General features: G+C 40.8%; 1 protein-coding gene across 2 annotated transcripts; it reads right to left on the bottom strand.

The window, feature by feature from the left end:
* Positions 1 to 316: 316 nt before the first annotated feature.
* LOC110203736 (ubiquitin-conjugating enzyme E2 Z-like) lies at positions 317 to 7,040 on the bottom strand. 2 transcript variants are annotated; one of them, XM_020980200.2, is made up of 2 exons: positions 6,555 to 7,040; positions 317 to 6,410 (listed from the first exon to the last, which is right to left on the bottom strand). In XM_020980200.2, exons 1-2 carry the CDS (start codon positions 6,637 to 6,639, stop codon positions 5,464 to 5,466), a joined length of 1,032 nt encoding a protein of 343 aa, XP_020835859.1. In that variant the 5' UTR covers positions 6,640 to 7,040; the 3' UTR covers positions 317 to 5,463. The 2 variants fall into 2 exon arrangements, with proteins under 2 accessions (XP_020835859.1, XP_020835858.1); XM_020980199.2 differs by having other exon boundaries at positions 6,531 to 7,040.
* Positions 7,041 to 25,002: the final 17,962 nt, after the last annotated feature.

Below are 25,002 nucleotides of genomic sequence, written 5' to 3' on the forward strand. Positions count from 1 at the left end.
CTGTTTTATGATTATTATCAATAATCGAAACAGCTGGCATTTATATAGACTTCTATGATGATTTCAAAGAACTTTGTAAATATTGTCTCATTTGATCCTTAGCATACTCCTGACAAGTAGGTGCTATCATTAACCCCATTTTACAGAAGAGGAAGCTGAGGCTGAAAAGGTTTCAGTGCTTGCCCTTGATCAGGCAGTCAGTCAAGAAGTCTTCAAACACTTGCCATGTGCCAATCACTGTGCTAAGCTGTAAGGACATGAAGAAAATGGGAAAAGAGGGGCCCGCCCTCAGGTGCTCACATTTCAGTGGAAAAGATAACAGGCAAATTACTTTTATTATACAAAAAAATAGAGACATTGTATGAAAATGGAAGGGAATCACAGAAGGAAGACACTAACAATGGAGGGTGAAAGGTGAACTGGGAAAGAAGGTGAGATTTGTGCAGAGTTGGAGGAAGCTAGGAGGTGATGAGGAAGGAGAACATTCCAGCTATGAAGGACATCTAGCAAAAAGGCATGAAGTCGGGAGATGGGTATATGGAAGGTAGGAAGGTTCAAGGTAGCTAGAAAGCTTTAATGAGAAACAGGATTTTTTGATTTCCTTGTGGAAGTGATAGGGAGACACTGGAACATACTGAGTGGAGGGGTGACATGTTCAGAACTGAGCTTTAGGAAAATCCCTTTGGGAGATGAGTGGAGGATGGATTGGAGGGGGTAACTACCTGACAAAGCACTCAAAAGACTACTGCAACAGTCCAGGTGTGAGGTGATAAAGGCCCTCACCAGACGGGCAGCTGGGCATGGAGATAAAGGGAAATGTACAAGAGATGTGAAGGTAGAATCAACAGACCTTGGCAACACATGGGACTGTGGGGTGCATTTGAGTGAGGAGTTGGGGGGCACATGGAGGCTGCAAGCCTGGGTTACAGGGAGTACACTGAGACCCTCAATAATATTAGAGAAATTTAAAGATTTTGGGAGGAAGAAAGATGTGTTCTTTTTTGAATATGCTTATTTTTGAGGTATCCGTGGGGGCCTCGCTTTTGAGATGTTCAAAAAGCAGTGAACTAAGTCATGTGAACTGAGCAATCCTTGACCCCCCCATCACACCTCTTCTCTCAGAGGAGTACATGGGTGGCACCAAGGTCTCTGCCCTCTCCCCCGCCCTCATTCCATTTAAGGAGACCAAACCAGATTAGGGTGAGTCCTGGTCCCCAGACAAGTCTCCTCAGGGGACCAAAGGTCTTATGCCTCGAATTCTCCAGTGTCCCCATGGAAGGGCTTCTTACAATCTGAGACTTTTGTACTCTGGACCTCATCACCCTAGTTCCCAAGGCTTAAATCCATGAGGTGCCAATCCACCAGTGAGAAGGGCAGTAGTGGCAGCTCCCACAATGTGGCCCCAGTACTGAATGGAACCATGCTGATCTATACCCCACTTGAAAAACAGCTCCTTCCTTGCTCTTTGACCCTAGTGGGAACTGACAGGCTCACTGGAGACAATCCAGGCACTATCTGCCCAGAAATTCCAATCATTCAGAATGAGTGCTGAGTAATGCCAAATCCCTCAAGGCATGTGGAACCCAAGAATCATCCATCATCAAATGGAAGTGATATAGTCAGAGCTAAGACAGGCCCAGCCCAAGGAGAGCTAGCCACCTACAAGAGACTCTTGCTTAGCAATAGGCTGCCACAGAAGCTAGTCTTTGTCGACCTGCAGTGCAATACCCTCTTGCAACCTGGGGCCCTTGGTTTGCTGAACTTCCAGAATCAGGAGATGCCTGGTTCTCAGATGGCACAGGCCTCCTTAAACATGGTCAAACTCATTGGAATGCTGCAGTAGTACAGTCAGCAGCTAGGTCCATCTACTGCTGAAGTAGAAATGAAATGCTGTCCTTGTGGCTGTACAAACATTCCCTTTCAGCTCTAAGCCTAGACTAGCTGCTGTTAGACAGGGCTGGTAGTCTTAAGGCTTAATTATTCCCAGTTGTAATAAGAATGGGTTGATGAAACTGTCCCACATGCTTGCCAGTGGGTCACAGTTCTAATTCCACCTTCCTGAGTGGACCTTCTTGGTTACTACTAAGGGACCTCTCTTTTGCTACAGGTCTATATTCCCATGTAACTCTATCTCTGGCTGAGTTGCTGTTCATCTGTCCTGTCCTCCTATGCTCCTGTTTGGTTATGAGAGTCAACAAAACATTTTCACCCACTCCCTTGTTGACTGCAATATGCAATGCAAAGAATCACCCAAAGTCTACTCTAAGTTGGCATGACTCCAACCTTCCACCTCCCTTCCTGGCCATTGGCTCTCTTCTCACAAAATCTCATCATTTCTCACCTGGACTATTTCAATAGCCTCCTAATTGGACTTTCTTTATCTGGATTTTCCCATGGCCCAGGCAATCAATCTGTTCAACAAAGTCTGTTGGCTCCCCAACATATCTAAGATCAAACACAGACACCTCAGTGTCATTTAAAGCCCTTGCAACTCTGGTTACATCTAGCTTTTATAGTCTTATTATGTACTACTCAATAATAATACCGCTAATCGGCAGATATTTATTGTCTACAATGTGCCAGGCACTGTGCTAAGGTCTGGGAATACAAAAAGAGGCAAAAGACTATTCCTGCCCTCAAGGAGCTCCACCTCTAAGGGGGCAGACAGCAAACCAATACATACAAGCAAATTAAAAACAGAATAAATAGGAAATAATTACCCAAGAGAAGACACTAGAATTAAGAGGGATTAGGAAAGGCTTTTTATAGAACATGGGATTTTAGTTGGGACTTAATGAAAGCCAGGGAACTGAGTAGGCAGAGATGAGAAAGAAGAACATTTCAAGCATGGGAAACACCAAGAGAAAATGTTGGGAGCTGAGAGATGGAGTGTCTTGTTTATGCAATAATCAGGAGGCCAGTGTCACCGGTTCAAAGACTAAGGTGCAAGAATACTGTAAAGGCAGGAGGGGGCTATTCCCCTTTTGGAGCTCTATTCAGCAAATGTTGCCTGCTTACTGTACCTCATATGTGACACTTTATTTCTGATCTATGTATCATTGCAAAGGCTGTCCCCTGTGACAGGTACAAAGTAGGCACTTAATAAATGCTTGTTGACCAATTAATTGACATTGAGGAACATAGCACAGCTTTTCAGTGACATCTTGTGTTCAAACTGGATATTGAAGTTAACTTAAAAGTTTAGGACAAGGAAACACACTTCAAATGTCCTCATTTAATGACATCAATTAATTTCATCATTTCATGGTTGGTTACTTTGGTTACTTTAAGGCTGCTATCTTGTGTCCAACTCCTTATATTACACTCAGATGAATTCTAGAGTCAACTTTTATTGAATTTTTAACTTGTGGGGCAGTTTAGTCCTGGTTAAGGGGAAAAGAATGGAGCTAAAAGAAATCATGATTTTTTTTCAGCCAAAGACAAGGTTTATTAAAGATCCACCACGTTAGCCAGACTCTTAAGGAATTTGAACGTCTGTGAGCTATTGGCTAGATTGTAAAAATCTGAGCAGTGTCTAGATTATGAAAATCAGAGCATCTTAATGGAGACAAGATGGACCTTATGTACAGAAAGAGTATGGGAGGGATCTAGGAGTGGCCAAGTAGTCTATGAGGCAATAGAACTCTAAGGACCAGGACCATGTGGTCAAGGGATAATGGAGCCCAGATAAGATTAAGGGTGGGAAGTGGCCTGGGGCCATAGGGAGGTAAAGCTAGGTTGAGAGAAACAGAGAATTGGGATATTGGGTGTAGCCACAATGAAAGGTCAGTTGATGGGATTATAGCCTCAGGTGAATGCCAGAGATTTGGCCATGTGGGAAAGTCCTGGAGTCTAGATCCCATCCTTATCATTACCCCCTCAAACGAAGGGGAGCCAAATTCTTTTGGAGTAACTGGCAAAGGTCTCAGATTCTGAAACTGCTTCCTGCTGGCAAGGAGCATAGAGCTGGCCCTGCCTCGATGGGGTCCCAAAGAGGAGGTTGACTGGAACTGAGCACAGGCTGCATCCAGGGAACAATGGGGAAACATTGCCTGGTACCTGCTGTTTGCTACCAACTGTAGGTGAATGGGCTGTAGTTTGGAAGACACAAATCTGACAGAAAAGACTGCAGGGTCCAAATGACAGGATAAAATATCGTTAGCTCTGTTTGATTCAGATAACTCAGTTTTCCAACCATGCTGTATCAAATCCACCTTATAGCCAGACTCAGGAATAGCCAGGTAGGTAACATTCCTTTTCAAAGGAACATAATGGGGAAACTGAGCCAGGAGGATCCCATCTTAGACTAATGCTAAAATTGTCCTCTCAGCTTTTTCCCAATGCTGACTTCCCACCAGTATCATATTCTCTCGGAGTAGCTCGTGGCATTTCTCAGATGGTGGATTATTTATTTATCGATGGATTATTATGATCCATTAGACAACTCAAAATAAAACCATGAGTTTTTTACCTCAAACAGCAAGTTTCACTAATCACAGCTTAGGAAAAACTTTTCCAGGATTTATATCTCAAATTTAAATTTGTCATGGTATAAAAAGCCAATCATTAAAGATTATTTCTATATAATTTCTATATACTTGCAAATTCTCAGCAAGACAAAACCCAAACAAGCTTTTTGGGAAGTTTACACATTAAAAAAAAAATCAATAATAGCCAAAATATTTTGGCAGTAACCAGATTATGAAAAGTTGCTTCACATAATTTCCTGATGCCAAACAATTAGCTCAACTTTCTCCCACACTTCTGGGGGATCTCCTTTTCTAATTGGTTGACTTTCATAGTCTTCTTGTTTTTCTTGGGTTACTCCTATTTTTTTTTTTAGTTTTTCCTCCATCTCTCTCATTTGATTTTTTTTTTATTGGGGTGCTAGGTAAAGCTTTCTGACCAGTAGCCCAGACTCCACCACTGTTCCTTCTCTTTGGTCTGTCTAGGACAGTGACTATATATTAGGGAAAACAAAATTGTGGTGACAGACAGGAAATGAGGTCCAGGAGGTTACACTAGGCTGGGCTGGGTTAAGCAAGGGGAAAGCCCAGCTTCATGACTGAAAGAGACAGGCAGGCAACCACCTGGACAGGTCATGTGACACCCTCCCCGTTTCCCTCCCTCCCCCCTTCTGGTATCCACAGTGACTATTCTGAGCAACCCCCTCTGGAAGTTGCAGTCTTTGCCTTTTATCCCCAACAAACTGCTCCAGTGGAAATGTCCATCAGTTTTTTGCCAGAGAACCATGCTCCAGGGCTCTCCTGCATCAGTACCTTGGGGTTGGCCCTAGGCAAGGGATGAAAATGGTCCTTGGTACCAGGATGCCAAGAAGGTTGCAAACAACAGCCCACTCCCACCCTGGGGTCTGAGTGTCCTTGGTTCTTGCTTCAGGCAGGATGCTGTTGGGGCTGGGGGAGATGTGATGCCTCTTTATCCCAGTGATGGGGTGGGGGGCATCTAGGCCCTTGAGCTCCCCTGCGCATCAGTCTCTATTTTAGATGAACTATCAGAGTCTATTACAGCACTGTGCTCCTGATGTTTCTGCTGCACCTTCCGACGAATTGCCCGGAGGCGAATCAAGAGAAACTCGTAGTCAAAGCAGCCTCGCTTCTCCCCAAAAGGTTCCTCCATTTGAAGGTCTTGGAGGCGTAGTCGGTCTTTGCATGCCACCTCATAGATGTCATAATACTCCAGAAAGGACTTCTCCATCATATCCCTCAGGGGCTCAGGGCAGAGATATTTTCCCTCCAGCATGTCACAGACTGCCACTCTGAGGGTCTCGTGCCGGATATACTCATTGTACTTTTTGCTGTCTCCTGGGTGTTTCTCCTGCTCAAAGCCAGGCTCATTGTGATAGGGGTTTTCATTCATTAATGACTGGATGGAGATCAGCACGGAGGAGAGGCTCTGGGCTGGGCTCCAGGCAGGGCCATCCCAAGTCCCCAGAATACTCAGGCAGACTTTCCCACTGCTGTAGAAGTTGGGGTTAAACCTCACCCTGTTATTGCCCGTGGTCATCAGTTTGACCCTCGGTGGGCGGATGGGATAATCTGGAGGACAGCGAACCAGGAACAAGAAGAAACCCCCTTCATAAGGAGTGTCTAACGGGCCCGTGATCAATGCATGGATCTTAGTCATGTCCAGGGGATCAGACACAACAAACATGCCGGGGGGCGGCTCCTTATAGAGGGCCGTGATGTCCCGCTTGATCCGCAGCAGGCACTGCGGCCCCGGGCGCTCGCTGTCCCAGTCCGAGCTCCGGGTCGGGTCCCAGATGGCCGGGGGAATGAATGAGTCGTCCTCGTCGTCGTCGTCGGCAGCTGCCGAGGTGGACAGCCCAGGCAGCGGGGCCAGGCCTTCCCCTGACTCGCCAGAGCCTTCCGCCGCCACCCCCATCCACACGTCTGGTAGGATAGGCAAACCGAAGGATCCACTGCCACCACCACCCACGCCCCGGCCCGAGGTCCCCTCGCCCGAGGTCCCCTCACCCGAGGCCCCCTCGCCCGAGGCCCCCTCACCCTCACCTCTCTCACCCGAGGTCCCCTCACCCTCGGCCGTGGCAGTCGCCACCTCCGCTGTCAGAGTCTCCGCCATCGCTGCCACTTCGCTCCACTTCCGCTTGCGGGACTCCATGCCAACCAGTGCAGCCAGAGCGATCGGATTTTTAAAGTCTTTTGTAAGTTCTTCTACGAATTCTTTTTGGGCAGGTGACCATTTGACGTTACTCTTTGGGATAGGAGGGTTTTTTGTTTTGGGTTTTTTTTTTTTGCTTCAATATCCTCCTCTAAAGATGAACCCCGGTCTTCTCTATTCCCGCAATAGCTCTCTATGGTTGGATTCTTTCTCCTCTGCCTGTGAATTTTTGTAGTAATAGCTGCCTCTGGTCCCAGCCCTTCAGTTCTCTCCCCTGGCCTGGAACCAAAGCCAAACCTGCAGCCTCCTGTCACTGTCCACAGCCAGGGGCCTTCCGCCCCACTGCTTCTGTGCTCACCAGGTGGGCGTGGCCGTTTCCTTCTCGCCCGCTCCACTCACTGCGTCACCGCTGGGTGTGACCTTCCTTGTCAGCAGAGGTTCCTTTGATCTTCCTGGCTCAGACACCGTACTACCCTCACAGTTTCAGGGGTAAAGGTTCCTGTAGCTGGGCTGAGGCAGCCTCCCAAACCAGCTAACCCCAGGGCTTGTGGCTTGTTGTTTAAGCAGCTTGCAGCTTGATGTTAACACAGTTCCTAGCCTGGAGATGTTTAATCTTTGATGGGACCAAATCCATACTCGAACTGTTCTTCTGATCTTCTGGAATTGTCCCAGGAAGACTCCTGGTGTGCCTCTATTCTGATTTATTTTTACTGGCACTTTGTTTGCCCTTAGGTGCTAGTTTGTCTCTTTTGAGGGGAAAATCTTGAGAGCTTGGAATTTTCCGACCTACTCCTCCATCTTCCCAGAATCCTTCTCTTCTAATTCTAACTTTTAAGGAGGCATTTTTTCCCCTGTTAGCTTTTGTACATTATTTTCCGTTTGGCCAATTTTACTTTTTTTTAATTAATTTATTTTGATTTATCAACAATCGCTTCCATAAGCTTTTGAGTTTTAAATTTTTCTCCCCCTCCTCCCCCCCTCCCTTCCCAAGACAGTGCACAATCTGATATATACTACACATGTACATTCCTATTGAACATATTTTCACATTAGTGAAGTTGTAAGCAACAGTTAGAACCAATAGGAAGAACCACCAGACAGAAGAAACAAAACAAAACAGAAGAAAAAAAGAGCAAACAGTATGCACTGACCTGCATTCAAATTCCACAGTTCTTTCTTTAGATATGGATAGTATTTTCGGTCATGAGACCTTTGGAGATGTCTTAGATTCTTGCATTGTTGGGGAGGGTTAAGTTTATCAATATTAGCCATCACACAATGTGCCTGTTACTCTGTACAATGTTCTCCTGGTTCTGCTCACTTCATTCAGCATGAGTCCAAACAGGTCTTTCCAGGTTTTTCTGAAGTTCACCTGCTCATCATGTCTTATAGCACAATAGCATTCCATTACATTCATATACCACAACTTGTTCAGCCATTCCCCAATTGATGGGCATCATCTCAATTTCCCATTCTTTGCCACCTCAAGAACAGCTGCTATAAATATTTTTGCACATGTGGGTCCTTTTACCATTTGTATGATCTCTTTGGGATACAGCCCTAGAATTGCTATTGCTGGTTCAAAGGCTATGAACATTTTTATAGCCCTTTGCGCATAGTTCCACATTGCTCTTCAAAATGGTTGGATCATTTTACAACTCCACCAACAATATATTAGTGTTCCAATTTTCCCACATCTTCTCCAACATTTATCATTTTCCTGTTTCGTCATGTTGGTCAATCTGATAGGTGTGATGTGGTACCTCAGAGTCGTTTTGATTTGCATTTCTCTAATCAATAGTGATTTAGAGCATTTTTTCATATGACTATAGATGGCTTTAATTGCTTTATCTGAGAACTGCCTGTTCATATTCTTTGATCATTTATCAATTGGGGGATGATTCATGTTCTTATAAATTTGACTTAATTATGTATGTATTTTAGAAATGAGGCCCTTATCAGAGACACTGGTTGTAAACATTCTTTCCAATTTTTCTACTTCCTTTCCATTCATGGTTCTATTGACTGTGTTTGTGGACAAACTTTTAAATTTAATGTAACCAAAATTATCCATTTTGCATTTCATAACATTCTCTATCTACTGTTTAGTTAGGAATTCTTCTGTTCTCCATAAATCTGACAGGTAAATTATTCCTTACTCTTCCAGTTCGCTAATAGTGTCAACCTTTAAATCTAAATTATCAACTCATTTCAACTTTATTTTTGTATGTGGTATGAAATTTTGGTCTATGCCTAGATTCTTCCATACTTTTTTCTGGTTTTCCCAGAAATTTTTATCTAATAGTGAGTTCTTATTCCAGAAGCTGGGGATTTGGGGTTTTTATCAAATAGTAGATTACTGCAGTCATTGACTACTGTGTCTTGCATATCTGATGTATTCTACTGATCCACCACTCTATTTCTTAGCCAGTACCAAGTAGTTTTGATGATTGCTGCTTTAGAATACAATTTAAGCTCTGGAACAGCTAGGCCAACTTCCTCTGCATTTCTTTTGATGATCGTTTAAGATCAGTTGAGCCCCAATAAGGGCCAAAAACCTGCATTTATCTTTTTCTCTCTGAGTGAGCTAAGAACACCCCTTCCTGTGTCAGCAAATTCCAGGACCAGATGGAAGTGACCAGCATTATTCCTGTTTGTTATCACTAAGCCCAGGATGTCTGGGACCAGACACTCTCTTGAATAATGGAGCTCTTCTTATCTTGGTCCATAATTTCAATTGGCACTTTTACATTCTCCTGTTTTATTGTATTTACAACCTATTCAATTAAGAAAATTCCTTTCCCATGCTACATGTTAAAAAAAAAAACAACATATGGAGGCTGTGTTTTTTGTAACACATGCATCCTGAATCTGATCACTCTAACCTGTATACAACCTCTTTCATTTTGCTTAATCTTCAAGTCAGAATTACATTCTGGCTTACATGCCGACATGATTTGATAGCTGAAAAGGGAATAAACTATATAATCATGTATCACCTAACTTGTTTCCCATCATTAACCAAACTTTCAGGTCAACACTTTCAATTACTTCTTTTGATATTCTGGACCTTTTGTTATTCCAAATTAATCTTATTATTTTTTTTCCTTCTTTTTTTAATTTTTTTTTGTGTGTTTTTTCCATATGCTTTTGAGTTGAAAATTTTTCTCCCTTTTCCTCCCTCCCACCCTCCCCAAGACAGCACACACAATCTGACATATGCTTTACATTTACATACCCATTAAACATATTTTCGCATTAGTGAAGTTGTAAGTATAAATTAAAACCAATATAAGGAACCATCAGAAAGATGAAACAAAACTCAACAGAAGGTAAAAATAAGTGATAACGATTCGACTTCCATAGTTATTTCTTTGGATGTGGACAGCATTTTCCATCCTGAGGTCTCTGGAGATGTCTTAGATCCTCGTAATGCTGAGAAGGGTTCAGTTTCACATTCTTAGTCATTGCATAACATGGATGTTATTGTGTACAAAGCCCTCTTGGTTCTGCTCACTTCACTCAGCATCAGACCATATAAGTCTTTCCAGGTTTTTCTGAAGTCAGCATGTTCATCATTTCTTATTAGCACAATAGTATTCCATTACATTCATATACCACAACTTGCTCAGCCATTCCCCAATTGATGGTCATCCTCTCAATTTCCAATTCTTTGCCATCACAAAAAGAGCTGCTATAAATATTTTTGCACATGTGGGTCCTTTTACCATTTGTATTATCTCTTTAGGATACAGCCCTAGAATTGCTATTGCTGGTTCAAAGGCTATGAACATTTTTATAGCCCTTTGGGCATAGTTCCAAATTGTTCTCCAAAATGGTTGGATCATTTCACAACTCCACCAACAATGTATTACTGTTCCAATTTTCCCACATCTTCTCCAACATTTATCATTTTCCTCTTTCATTATGTTGGTCAATCTGATAGGTGTGATGTGGTACCTCAGAGTTGTTTTTATTTGCATTTCTCTAATCAATAACGAATTAGAGCATTTTTTCATATGACTATAGATGGCTTTAATTTCTTCATCTGAGAAGTATCTGTTCATATCCTTTGACCATTGATCAATTGGGGAATGGCTTGTGTTCTTATAAATTTGTCTTAATTTTCTATATATTTTAGAAGTGAGGCCTTTATCAGAGAGACTGGTTGTAAAAATTCTTTCCCAATTTTCTACCTTCCTTCTGATCTTAGTTGCATTGGCTTTGTTTGTGCAAAAACTTTTCAATTTAGTGTAATCAAAATGATCCATTTTGCTTTTCATAATGTTCTCTATCTCCTGTTTGGTCATGAATTCTTCTGTTCTCCACAGATCTGATAGATAAACTATTCCTTGTTCTCCCAGTTTACTTATGGTATCAGCTTTTATATCTAAGTCCTGAACCCATTTTGACTTTATTTTGGTATATGGTGTGAGATTTGGGTCTATGCCTAGTTTCTGCCATACTCTTTTCCAGTTTTCCCAGCAGTTTTTTTTTTTAAAGAGTGGGTTCTTATCCCAGAAGCTGGGGTCTTTGGGTTTCTCAAATAATAGATTACTATAGTCATTGACTACTGTGTCTTGCATATTTAACCTATTCCACTGATCCACCTCCCTATTTCTTACCAGTACCAAGCAGTTTTGATGATTGCTGCTTTATAATACAATTTAAGATCTGGAATTGCTAGGCCACCTTCCCCTGCATTTCTTTTCATTAGTTCCTTTGATATTCTGGACCTTTTCTTTTCCCAAATGAATCTTGTTATTAATTTTTCTAACTCTATACAATAATTTTTTGGTAGTTTGATTGGTATGGCACTGAATAAGTAAATAAGTTGTTGAATTTTTTCCTTATTCTCTTCCATCACTCTCATTTATTTTCCTAAATTTTCTTCTTTCTTTTTCTTTCACATGGTCATCCATATTTTTTGGGGGGGGATAGTATGTAGTGCTTTTATTTTTTTAATTAATCAATTAATTTTTAGTTTTCAATATTCACTTCCACAAGGTTTTGAGTTCCAAATTTTCTCCCCATCTCATCCCTTCCCCCACCCCAAGACTGCATGCATTCTGAATGCCCCTAATTTGCCCTCCTTTTTATCTCTCCCCCCCTTCTCTTATCCCCTTCCCCTTCAATTTTCCTGTAGAGCAGGATAGATATTTATACCCCATTTCTTGTATATCTTATTTCCCAGTTGCATGTGAAAACATTTTCTTTTTTACTTTCATTTTAAAATTTTGGGTTCCAAATTTTCTCCCTTCCTCCCTCCCAACCACCCTTCCCTGTCACCATAATAACCTTGTATGGTCAAATTTTTTTTTCGGTCTTTCATTCATTTTGGGGGGCTTTTTTCTTTTTTTAAAATTTGAGATCTCTCCCAGGTTTGAACTGTCACCATCTCAGGCTTCTTGTGCCTGTGGTTGGAAGACGTGGCTATTTACCTGGTGCTGCATTGATATTGCCTTGAGTCCCATGAAGGACCCTCATGTCTGGTGCTGCACTGAGGGGGTGTGGTGGGGGGTACCTGACTCTGCTGTTGGCTACAGGGATCTGGCAGCTAACCTTATGCTGAGCTGGGGTCCTTGTGGTAGTGTCTTTCATGTGCTGAGGCTGGTGGGGAGTTTCAGCATTTCCATAGGGCTACATTGAAGCATATGGAGGTCTGGCCACTGGAGCATGCCAGTTTTCCAAGCATTACACTCAAGCACATGGTCCTTCTTGGAGCTGAAGTCTACCCTGGCTATGCTGAGGCATGTGGGGGTGTCTTGGTGCTGACATTTGCCTGCTGCACCACACTGGACCTCAGGATCTCCCACTGGTTTGTTGATGTGGGACTTGTTTCTGGCTTGCATTGATACTTCCTGTACTGGACTGTGCTCCTCTTTTACCTGAGTGAGACAGACTTTTTTTTTGCCAATCTTTTAAATTTCTTGGACCACAAGATTGTTTCACTCTGTCTTCTCGCTAGCTCTGCTGTTCCAGTATTTGTTTTGGGGTGCTATTTTATGGTAGTTTGGATGTGAATATGGGAGAATTATGGTGATTTACTGCTTACTTCACCACCTTGGCTCCCAGAAGTCCATCAGTGAAAGTCCAATTTACTATTCAGCTCTGGTCTTTTCATCAGGAATACTGTAAAACCTCCTGTTTCATTGAATTTTTCCCTTGAAAGTTTATACTCACTTTTGCTGGGTAGGTGATTCTTGATTGTAATCCTTACTCCTTTACCTTCCAGAATATCACATTCAAAACCCTTTATTCCTTTAATGTAGAAGCTGCTAAATCATGTATATCCTGTTTATGGCTCTACAATATTTATATCATGGCTTTCAGGCTATCCAATAATTCTTAAATTCTCTCTTTGGCCTATTTTTGAGGTCATTGTTTTTTTTTCCAATAAGATATTTCACCTTTTCTTCTATTTTTTCATTCTTTGGATTTTATTTCATTGTTTTTTAACATCTTATGGAGGCATTCATTTCCAATTACCCAATTCTAACTTTTAAGGAATTATTTTCTTCATTGAGCTTTTGTATTGGCTTTTGCATTTGGACAATTCTACATTTTTATATTTTAAGTAATATTTTATTTTTTAAAATTTCATGTAATGACAATTTTAAATATTCATTTTTTATTGTTATTGTGTATAACATTCTCTTGGTTCTGCTCAGTTACTTAGCATCACACCATACAAGTCTTTCCAGGTTTTTCTGAAGTCAGCCTGTTCATCATTTTTTGTAGCACAATAGTATTCCATTATATTCATATACCACAACTTGCTCAGCCATTCCCCAACTGATGGGCAGCCCCTCAATTTCCAATTCTTTTCTACCAGAGAAACAGCTGCTATATATATTTTTGTACATGTGGGTCCTTTTCCCATTTTTATGATCTCTTTGGGATACAGCCCTAGAAGTGTTATTACTGGGTCAAAGGCTATGCACATTTTCCTAGCCCTTTTGGCATAGTTCCAAATTGCTCTCCAAAAAGCTGACCGGAAAACTATTCCTTGCTCTTCTAGTTTGTTTACAGTATCGGCCTTTATATCTAAATCATGTGCCCATTTTGACTTCATTTTGGTATATGAGGTAAGGTTTTTGTATATGCCTAGTTTTGGCAATACTCTTTTCCAGTTTTCCCAGCAATTTTTGTCAAATAATGAGTTCTTATCCCAGAAGCTGGGGTCTTTGGGTTTAATTAAACAGTATATTACTACAGTCATGGACTACTGTGTCTTATGAAACTAATCCTATTCTTGTGCATCCTAACCTATTTTTTTGCCAGTACCAAGTAGGTTTTATGATTGCCATTTTGTTATACAATTGAAGATGTGGTACGGCTAGGCCACCTTCCCTAGCATTTCTTGTCATTAGTTCCCTTGATATTCTGGACCTTTTCTTCTTCCAGAAGAATCTTGTTATTATTTTTCCTAGCTCTATAAAATAATTTTTTGGTAGTTTGGTATGGCACTGAATAAGTAAATTATAAATGACCCATTTTTAAGATGAAGAAACTGAGGCACAAAGACAGGAAGTAACTTTTTGAAGAGTGGGACTTACAACTTCAGGTCTTAATGACAAGTCTGGGGCTCTTTCTTTAAGAAGGCTTTTGGGGTCAGACATCACAACCAGCTTCCTCTTCACGAGGGACTGCATCCCAAAGGCTATTGCCTAAGGGGATTTGTCTCATATTTTCCAGGATCCCTTTCAGGAGATGCTGGTCCCATTGCTTCTCTCACAGTTAATTTTGTTTCTCAGAAATCTCAGTGGGACCCCAGCATCTGATTGGTGATTTTTATGGGTGTCTAGATCTTGAATAGTCATCTTGGATGAATCAACAGCAGCCTCCATACAAATGATAAGATTATGATTTTTGAAAAACAAACCCAATCAGTGCCTCTTCCCCACTCTCAAAATCCCAGGAGCTGCCAGACTCCCAAGGCAGGGGTAGTGTCTGCCATGGATATCACCTTCATAGAGGGATCTACAATTAAGTGTCAGGTCTCTATTCAAATGTCTGCTTGTCCACCTGACCCTCATGAAAGTGACAAATCAAATCCAAGTTCCTAATTGAGACCACCACTTGTGTTCCAGGGCCTCACTCAAACCCCAATATTCACAGTACGTAGTAACAGCCATATTGTGTGATGACTAACTTTGATAGACTTAGCCCTTTTCAGAAATGCAAGAATCTAAGACATCTACCAAAGGCTCATGATGGAAATGCTATCCACATTCAGAGAAAGAACTATGGAGTTTGAATGAAGACTGAAGCATACTATCTGCCCTTTTTTTTTCTCTTCTGTTTTGTTTTCTTTCCTCTTTCTTGTGGTTCCTCCTATTTGTTCTAATTCTTCCTTACAACATGACTAATGTGAAAATATGTTTAATAGGAATGTATGTGTAGAGCCTATATCAGATTGCACACTGTCTGGGGAAGGGAGGTGGGGAGGGAGGGCCAGAAAAATTTTAAAGTCAAAAGGGTATAGAAGTGATTTTTGAAAACTAAAAAATTAATATTTTATTTGTTCTAATTACACATAAAGACAAATTTTAACATAAATATTCAAAAATATTGAATTCCAAGTTTTTTCTCCCTCTCTTTCCACCTTCCTAAGACATTATGTACAATCACGTAAAACATTTTTCCATATTAGTCATGTTGTAGAAGAAGAAACAGACCCAAAAAAAGCACATAAACAATAAAGTGAAAATGGCATGTTTCAGTGTGTATTCAGACTTTATCAGATCTTTCTCTGGATATGAACACATTTTCCCTCATGATTCCTTTGCAATTGTCTTAGACCATTGTGTTGTTGAGAAGAGCTGTCATTCACAGCTGATCATCCTACAATGTTGCTATTATTGTGTGCCATACTCTCTTGGTCTTCTTACTTCCCTTTAAATCAGTTCATGTAAATCTTTCCAGATTCTTCTGAAATCTGCCTGCTCAACATTTCTTATAGCACAGCAGTATTCAATTACAATCCTACATCCCAGCTTGTTCAGCCTTTCCTTAATTGATGGGCATTGACTCCATTTCTATTCTTTGACACCACAAAAAGTGCTGCTATGAGTATTTTTGTACAGTTAGTTACTTTTCCATTTTTTTGATTTCTCTGGGATGCAGCTCTCCTACTGGTATTGCTCGATCACAGGCTATGCAAGGTTTTCCCTCTGGGCACAGTTAAAATTTCTCTCCAGAATGGTTGGAACAAGTCATAACTCCACCAGCAGTGTATTAGAGTCCCAATTTTCCCACATCCCTTCCAACATTTATCATTTTCATTTTCTATTACATTAGCCAATCTAACAGGTGTGAGGTGGTAACTCGGAGATGTTTTATTTTGCCTTTCTCTAATCAATAGTGATTTAGAGCAGTTTTTTGTATAACTATAGATAACTTTGTTTTCTTCATCTCAAAACTACCTCTTCATATCCTTTGACCTTTCATATGCATTGGGGAATGACTTCCATTCTTATACATTTGACTCAGTTCTCTATATATTCAAGAAATGAGGCCTTTGTCAGAGATATTTGTTATCAAGTTGTTCCCTACCTTTCTGCTTTCCTTCTAATCATGGTTGCATTAGTTTTGTTTATGCAAGATGTTTGTCATGTAATAGAATCAAAATGACCCATTTTACATTTTGTAATGCTTTTTATCTCTCATTTGGTTCTAAATTCTTCTCTTTTCCAGTAATCTCACAGGTAAAGTATTCCATGCTATCCTAATTTACTTGTGGTATCACCCTGTATGTTTAAATCACATATCCATTTTGACCTTCTCTTGGTATACAGTGTAAGATGTTGCTCTGTGTCTCATTTCTGCCTTACCGTTTTCTAGTATTCCCATAAGTTTTTGTCCAATAGTGAGTTCTTGTCCCAGAAACTGAGGTCTGGGTTTTTCAAACACTAGATTACTATGGTCACTTACTACTATGTCTTGTGTACTTAATCCATTCCACTGATCCACTATGTTATTTGCCACATAGTTTTGATGATTACTGCTTTATAATGAAGTTTGAGGTCTGGTATGGTTAGTCTATCTGACTTCTCATTTTTTTTTCATTAATTCCCTTGATATTCTATGCCTTTTGTTATCCTGGATAAATTTTATGGTTTTTCTAGCTCTGTTAAATTTTTCTTCATAGTTTGTATGTTACTCAATAAGTAAATTAATTTACATATAATTTTCATTTTCATTACATTGGCTCACCATGTCCATGAGAAATTAATATTTTCCCAATTTTTAAAATCTGACTGTTTTTGTGAAAAGTATTTTGTGTTTGTATAGTTCCCGAGTTTGTCTTGGCAGCCAGACAACTGAGTATTTTATATTATCTGCAGTTATTTAAAGTGGAATTTTTCTTTTTAGCTCTAGCACCTGGATTTTGTTGGTTATATGTAGAAATGTTGTTCATTTATGTGGGTTTAGTTTATATTGTGCACATGTGCTCAAGTTGTTGATTATTTCAACTCAGTTTTAGCTTATTCTTTAGGATTCTCTAAATATACCATCTGCAAAGATTGAAAGTTTTGTTTCCTCATTGCCTATTCTATTTCCTTCAATTTATTTTTCTTCTCTGATTGCTAGAGCTAATATTTACAGTCCAAATTGAGCAATAGTGGTAATAATCGACTTCCCCGATGTTATTGGGAAACCTTCTAGCTTATTCCCATTATAAGTAATGCTAGTGATGTATTTAAATAAAAACGATTTCTCATTTTAAAGAAAACTCCATTTATGCTTGTGTTCTCTAGTGCTGCCCATGGGGGGTTGTGGTGGGTGTACTGGAGAAGGGGTCCTTAGATCATAGACTTTTGGAGCTGAGAGAATCCTTATGTAAAATGTGGAGCTTCACTGATTGTCCAGTTTCCTTCCTTAGACAAGAACAGTTATTAATTGAATCAATCAATCAATCAATCAGTCAATCAATCAGAACCAAGTGTGAACAGGATCTGTATATATCTTCTGGAATCAATCAAAAGCACTACCTTAAGGGATTTGAACATGACCTTAGGAACTTGTATGAAAGAGAGGACCCATCCCAGAAGACAGAGATTCATAGATTTGAGAGCAGAGAGGAAGGAGCAGAGTCATAGCAAGTTGAGTCAAGAACTGGCAGAGGTGAGTCAACTAGCAATAGGATAAAGAGAAGGTAGGATTGAGCTCTAGCAGTGAGGAAAAATATCAAAGATGGATACTGGTTGGTTGAGCAACTCACAGTAGAAGGCCCAGGTTGGTGCCACCAATGTGCTCATCTATCTGAGACTTCAGGAAAGTTCCAAGAAGAGGTCTGCTCCTTCCCCAACTTCACCTAATACTTGTCTAGCCATAGACACTGTAGTAATCTGATTATTAGCTACACAAAGATTTCTAGTAACCTAAATTTTGTGTGGACCACAGAAAGGCCAGCTTTTCTTTCCCTCCAATAGTCTTATCTATCTCCCCATGGTTTATACTTAGGTTGAGGTCTGCCATCCACCCTGAGAAAAAACTTGAGATCATCAGAATCTATCCCTTTTCCTCTGTTGGGGTTCACCTTCCACCTTTATCTTGGCATGATGATGCTTGGATATGGAGCACTGATGGTATTCTACCCCTGAAATGGATTTAGGCAAGTTTCCACCTGGAGTTTGGGGTGCTTCTGTTGAATGCTGTGTTTACACTTTGAATCTTCTATGAAGCTCTAGGATTTACCTCAGGAATGTGTGGAAGTCCTTCCTTTAAGAAAAGTCTAAGTTTTCCCCTGGCTGGATGTGGTATTTTGTTTGTAAACTTATATTCTTTGCATTCTGGAATATCAATAATTCTCAGCTCCTTTATGGGAATGGCTGAAAAAATCCTGTGTATTACTGACTGTTGGTCTTTAGTACTTGAATCCTTTCTTTTCAGGCTGCTGGCAATATTTTTGGGAAAAGAAATGAGAATGAAGCAGAGAATTGTGGAAAAAGAGTCACCACTTGGGAAAAGAAAACAGCTCTTTGAAAAGTAGAATTGGCTGAATGGAAGAGTATAAAAAGTAAATGAGGAAAACAACTCCTTAAAAGTTAGAATTGCCCAAGTGAAAGTTAATGACTCTATGAGACGTCAAGAATCAGTCAAACAAATTCAAAAGAATGAAAAAATAAAATAAAATGTTAAATACCTCTGTGGAAAAACAACTGACCGGGAAAATAGATCTAGGAGAGACAATGTCAGAATCACTGGACTACATGAAACCCATAATCAAAAGGAGGATCTGCACAGCATCTTTCAAGAAATTTTCAAGGAAAACTGCCCTGATGTCCAGGAACCAGAAGGCCAAATAGGCATTGAAAGAATCCACTGATCTTCTCAGGAAAGAAATCCCAAAATAAAAGGTGCAAGGAACATTACAGCCAAATTACAGAACCATCAGGTCAAGGAAAAAATACTGCAAGTGGCCAGATAGAAACAATTCAAATATCGGGAAGCCACAATCAGAATTGCACAGAACTTAGCAGCTGCAAAATTAAAATATTAGAAGTCATGGAGCATGATATGCCAGAAGGCGAAGGAGCTAAGATTACCACCAAGAGTCATCTATCTAGCAAAATTAAGCAGAATAGTCCATAGGACGAATGGTCATTCAGTGAAATAGAAGACTTTCAATCCTTCATAAGGAGAAAACCAGAATTGAACAAAAAAAATTGATCCCCAACATCAAGACCCAAGAGAAGCTTAAAAAGATAAATAGAGAAAAGAAAACATAAGGGAGCTAAATTGTTTACATCCATACAAGGGAAGATGAAAGTTGTAATTCTTACAAATCCTACCTTTAATAGTTCACCTGAAGGAATATGCATAGACAAAAGGTACAGGCACAATTTGAATTTGAGGGAATGATATAGAAATGAAAGGAAATCTACTGGCTGATTGTTAAGGGGAAACACAGGAGGGAGATTTCTTTAACCAATGTTATTACCCTGGATGTAGCAGCAGTTACACATGGTTGTACCAGTGCGGGATGGAGGAGTCAAGTAAGACAGGGGTTGCGCAGTAAGAGAGACATTCATAAACTGGAGAGTATCCACAATAGGATGGAAATGATGGTAAAGAGCCTAAAATTCATGCCATCTAAGGATGAAAAAACTATGATGTTTCAGTTATTCAGTCAGTAAACATTTATAAAATACCTCCTACGTGCCAGGTATGTATGAAGAAAAATAAATGCAAAAGACAATCCCTTTTCTCAAAGACCTCACAGTCAAATAGAGAGGCAATATACAAGCAGCTGTACTACAAACAAACTATATACAGAAAAATTAGAAATAAGCAAGAGAACAAAGACTCTAGAGCTAAGGAGGCTCATGAAAGGCTTCTTGTGGAAGGTGGGATTGTATGGGGGACCTAAATCAATTCAGGGAAAACAAGAGGCAGAGATGAGGAGGGAGAGGAATGCAGGCACGAAGGATAGCCCATGAAAATGGCCAATTGGGAGATGGAGTGTGTTGTGCAAAGACCAGCAAGGAGGATGGTATCACTGGATCACAGACCATCTGGATGGAAAGTGTACGATGCAGGAAGAATGCAGTGATGGGGGCAAGTTGTGATGGACCTTGAATGCAAAACAGAAGATTTTATGTTTGATCCTTGAAGTGATAGGGAGCCAGTGGAATAGCGTGAGTAGGGGGAGTTCTTGTGGTCAGACTTGTGTGTTAGGAAGATCACTTTGGCAGCAGAATGGACAGTGGACTGCAGCAGGTGTCTACAGTCCACCTGGCCAGCACACCAACCAGCAGCTATTGTAGTATTCATGGCGTGAGGTAATGGATGAGGTGTGTATGGCCTGAGTCTTCTCTAGAATAATCACCTGTACTTTCTTTAAGTGTATATAAGGCAGGCTCTTCTCAAATGAATTATACAAAAGTCAGGGATCAGAGTAATGCATGAATCTTGCAGAAAGAAAGATTTAGACTTGATGTCATAAACACCCACCCCAGAATGATTCTAAGAATCCCAAATTAAATTTAAGCTTGGACTGCCTCCTGTCCCTCCCTCAGGTTACTTTATTTTTTCAGATAGTCTGGCTTTCCTGCCTTGTGAGTGGCTACTGCTTGGTAGGTTTGTAGAATTTGCTCCTCTCTTTTCTGCAGGAGTTGTTTCCCCAGCTGATGGCTGTGAGATATGGCCTGGAAGCAGGTTGGCTGTTCTGGAGAATGCTGCCACTGAAAGGACTCTTGTGTATTTTTCTGTGTATTGGTAACAATTGGTCAGCACTTGTTGCTGGTAGTTATGAGGGAGGTGGGCTCAGTCTTTCCAGTGATTTCTCCTCTCCAAGATGTTTATGGGGACTGGGCTTGATGAAGGTCTGGTGGATTGGGAGAGCCTCTTCTTTCCTCGACTCTGGGGTTCAGGATATGGATTTGTCTCCATCTTTGTTTCTGGAGAGATCCTGGAGAAGGTGGTGGTGATGTATTGACTTGTCTGACACATGCTGCTCCCCACTTCTCTCCCAATAGACTTTGAAAGACAATTGCTTCCATTGTCCAAAAGAGTTAACAAACCTCCTCAAGCAATGAGAGCACATCCTGAATGACAATTACTAGGCACTCATCCTATAATCTACAAAATAATCATGTAGAAGGTTGCTGTGGCAACTCCATCTTCTCAAGTTCTCATCATTTGCATTTTCATTATGTTTTTGACATTGTCTATAGATTTTTTTCCAGGGAAAATTTTGTGGAGACTACTGATTACTTAACAGCCCCATACCAGTCATCTAGTCAAGAAGAGATCTGCACTGCCATCCATGAATGAATGAATGAAAAAGCATTTGTTAAGCACTTACTATGTGTAAAAAATTGTCCTAAATGCTGTAGTACATACCTCCAGTGCAAATTCTCATGTCTACTTTCTGAACCCCACAAATCCATGTTTATGAATTCAGTGTTATTATCCAAAAGATGTGTCTAATTTGTTGGAAGTGTGCTTCAAAGGGAATGAAGGGCAATAGGAAGGACAAGAACAGAACATCTAGATCTGGAACTTGCCCTAGGGGGGATGTTCCCTCTAATCTCAGACCTTCCTCATTCTTATCCCCACACTACTCCTCTGCACAGCCTAACATTATGCTCAACATTCAGTAGGTTATCAACAAATAATTTGTGTTCTAAAACAATTTGACTTAAAATCTAATAAACAAAGAACTGCCTAACTCAGATTTCATTGATCATCTACTCTGATCTTCCTCAAATTTTTTGGGTCTAGAATGGTGTTCCCAATTCTCCCAACTCTTTGACGTATGTAACTGTAACTATGATTTTTCTTCTCTCTGACTCTAACAATCAAGAAAAGTTTTGGTGCTGCAGACCTACAGTCAGGAAAAGGCTTCCTTTAGACAATGTCAGTCAATCCAGAAGTCTCTGAGTATCTCTCTTCTGCCAGGCTGTCAGAATATTCTTGAGCCCCAGGAATCTCTTAATGCAGGGCCATTGCTGGGATGAAATAAGATAGTGGGATGTCATTGGACAGTTAAGACTGACAGATTTACTTTTAGTTAACACAGCATAGAAATTCCACACAGCTTCTCTGGATACAGAGCTTCTTGTCTCCATATAAGCATATCTGGTTGTCAGAGTAGAGTGTGAGGGAAGAGTATGAGGACTTGAATGGCCTTCAGAAATTCAATGAGTTGGAGAGGTAATGACTACCCACTGGAGGGACTTTTTATAGCCTTAGAGGACCAGGAAGCTTCATCAGGGAAAACAGGCCAATCAGGTTCCTTTCAGTCAAGAGATATTTTGTAAGCTGTTTATTGTGTGCCAGGCACTGTGCTATGCTGGAAATATGAAGAAATGTCAGATGGTCCCTGCTCTCTCAAGGAGTTCACAGACTAGTGGGGGAGTCAACAGTCAGACTTCTATGAAGAAACAAGCCATATACAGGCAATACTGGAAATAATCACCATGAGGAAGGTGCTAGAAATTTGCAGGAAACAGAAAAGCTTTCTATAGATGGTGGGATTTTAGCTATACTTGAAGAAAACTAGGGAAGTCAAGTGGCAGAGGAGAGGAGAGAGAATATTCCAGGTGTGTGGGATAGCATTCCAGGTGTGGGGAAAGAGTACATCATAGTGGCAAGGAAAGGCACAGAGGGAGTGTATAACTTTTAGAGACACTGGAAAGTTGAGGGTGGGTAGTTTATGAAAGACTTTGAATGCCAGAGAGGATTTCATACTAGATGCTGAGTTGAAAGGGAGCCATTGGATTTGATCTACTAGAAAATCAGGTTGGGAGGGAAGGCACACGGTCAGACTTATTCTTTAAGAAGATGATTTTGAGAGCTGAGTTCAAGTCATACTGGAATGGAGATATAATGGGGGTTGAGATGGGGTAGATGGTGGGATTTTAGCTGAGAAATGAAGAAAGCCAGAGAAGTCAGAGATGGTTAGCAACATTAGTGAGGGAAGTTTCAGTTGAATGATGAGGTTAAAAGGCAGACTGTAGAGAGTTAAGAAGAGAGAGGAAAGGAAACATGAGTGATTATTACAAATGGCCTTTTCCAGGAGTTTAGTCACAAAAGGGAGGTGATATATGGGATGATAATTAGAGGGGCTGAATGGATCCAGGAAGAGTTTTTTAAGGATGAGAGAGACATAGACATATCTTTAGGCATGGGAAAACAGGAAGTACACAAGGAGATTTTGAAGTGACAGAATGGGGACGATGAAGAGAGCAGTCTGCTAGAGGAAATGGGCTGGAAGGGATCACTTGTGCAGGTAGAGAGGGGTCTGGCTTAACAAAAAGGAAGCACATCTCTATGTCTGAGACAGAGGTGGAGGAAGAGACAGTGGAAGAAGGCATCTGAGTGGTGTGAGAGAATGAGGAGGGGACAAGGAGCTCTCAGGGAATGAGCTCAAAATTTGCAGTAACATATGAGGCAAGGTTGTCAGCTGAGGGGGTGGATGTGTGTGTGTGAAGGAGCCAGGGGAGGGATACAATTTTTCTGAAGAGTTGTTGCGGTGAGTAGGAGAGTGATTTAAGTAGAGAAGTATACAAAATTACTTTGGGGCTCCAGGATTAGGTTTGTTACCAATTGGGGAAAATTAATCACTGTTTTAGAAGGGAAGGAAGAGGCATGGATCAAACCTACATTGTGGAGAAATACTGGTAGACATTATTCCTATCACACAGGACTTGGAATTGAAATTTTAAAATACTTTGGTGAATTTGACAGCAGCCCTTTAACAATTTACTGTCAATGGTTTTCATCTTTGGAAAAGGAAATGAAATGGAATTTTGGGCCATGCCTTTCATTATTCTGTTAACATAGCAAAGCAGCTGTAGGAAGAATGAGGCTTTCTGGGAAGTTATCTCCCTGGACTCAAGTTTTTCAGAGCATCTGTCTTTTTCTCTTGAAGATGATACAGGATACATTGTCGTCTGTGGTGATGACAGATGATCAGTGTTGGTCTGGGTGTGTCTTACTGTGGTTAGATCGTTTTTCAGTAGCAACTGACTTCATGAATTGGGAGTTTCTTGGCAAAGATACTGCAGTGGTTTGCCAAGTCCTTCTCCAGCTTATTTGGCAGATGACTAACTGAGGCAAACAGGGTTAAGTGACTTGCCCACGGTGACATAGCTAATAAGTATCTGATTTGACCTCAGTAAGATGAGTCTTCCTGAGTCCAGGCCCAGTGTGCTATCCACTGTGTCACCTAGCTGCCAGTGGTTATGCTACCATGTCCCCGTGGGGTCCCTCTGATGCATATATGTGTATTAAAGATTAGGTGATTTACTGAGAGGGTATCTGGCAGAGCTTTCCAATGTCTTTGGTGCTGAAGTGATGTTTTTATATCTGTTGATTTCTCAGAATTCAATTCAGGCCAGTAAGTAGCTGCTGAATGTTCACAAGGTGAAAGTGGATAGTTTTTGGAAATGACTTTTCTTTTGACATTTAAAAAAGAAAAGTATCCCTCATCCTTCTAGTCTTAGAACATCTAGAGAGATGAGAGTACACTAGTGAGATTAGAGTCTAAGAGCACTGATCAATTGGGAAAAACTGGGTTCACATCCTTCCTTGCTAGCTGTGGACACTTCCTAGCTATGTGACTTCAGACAAGTCCCATCACCACTCAGGGGTTCAGTTTTTTCCTCTGTAAAATGAGCAAGTTGGATTAGTTTTCCTTTGAGGTCCCTTCCAACTCTAGTTTGTAGAACTTGGACCCAGGTCTTCTTGACTCCCAGACTGGCCCCCTATTGCCTATCCCAGGCTCTATCACATGTTTGTATTAATGCAATCTGAAATCAACCTACCTTCCATAGCCACAGGCCAGGCATAGAATACACACACACACACACACACCCCTTCTCCTAATGAACAGGTTAGGGAGGGAGG

Source organism: Phascolarctos cinereus, unplaced genomic scaffold (assembly GCF_003287225.1).
Source record: "Phascolarctos cinereus isolate Bilbo 61053 unplaced genomic scaffold, phaCin_HiC Scaffold_10;HRSCAF=463, whole genome shotgun sequence".
NCBI lineage: Eukaryota > Metazoa > Chordata > Mammalia > Diprotodontia > Phascolarctidae > Phascolarctos > Phascolarctos cinereus.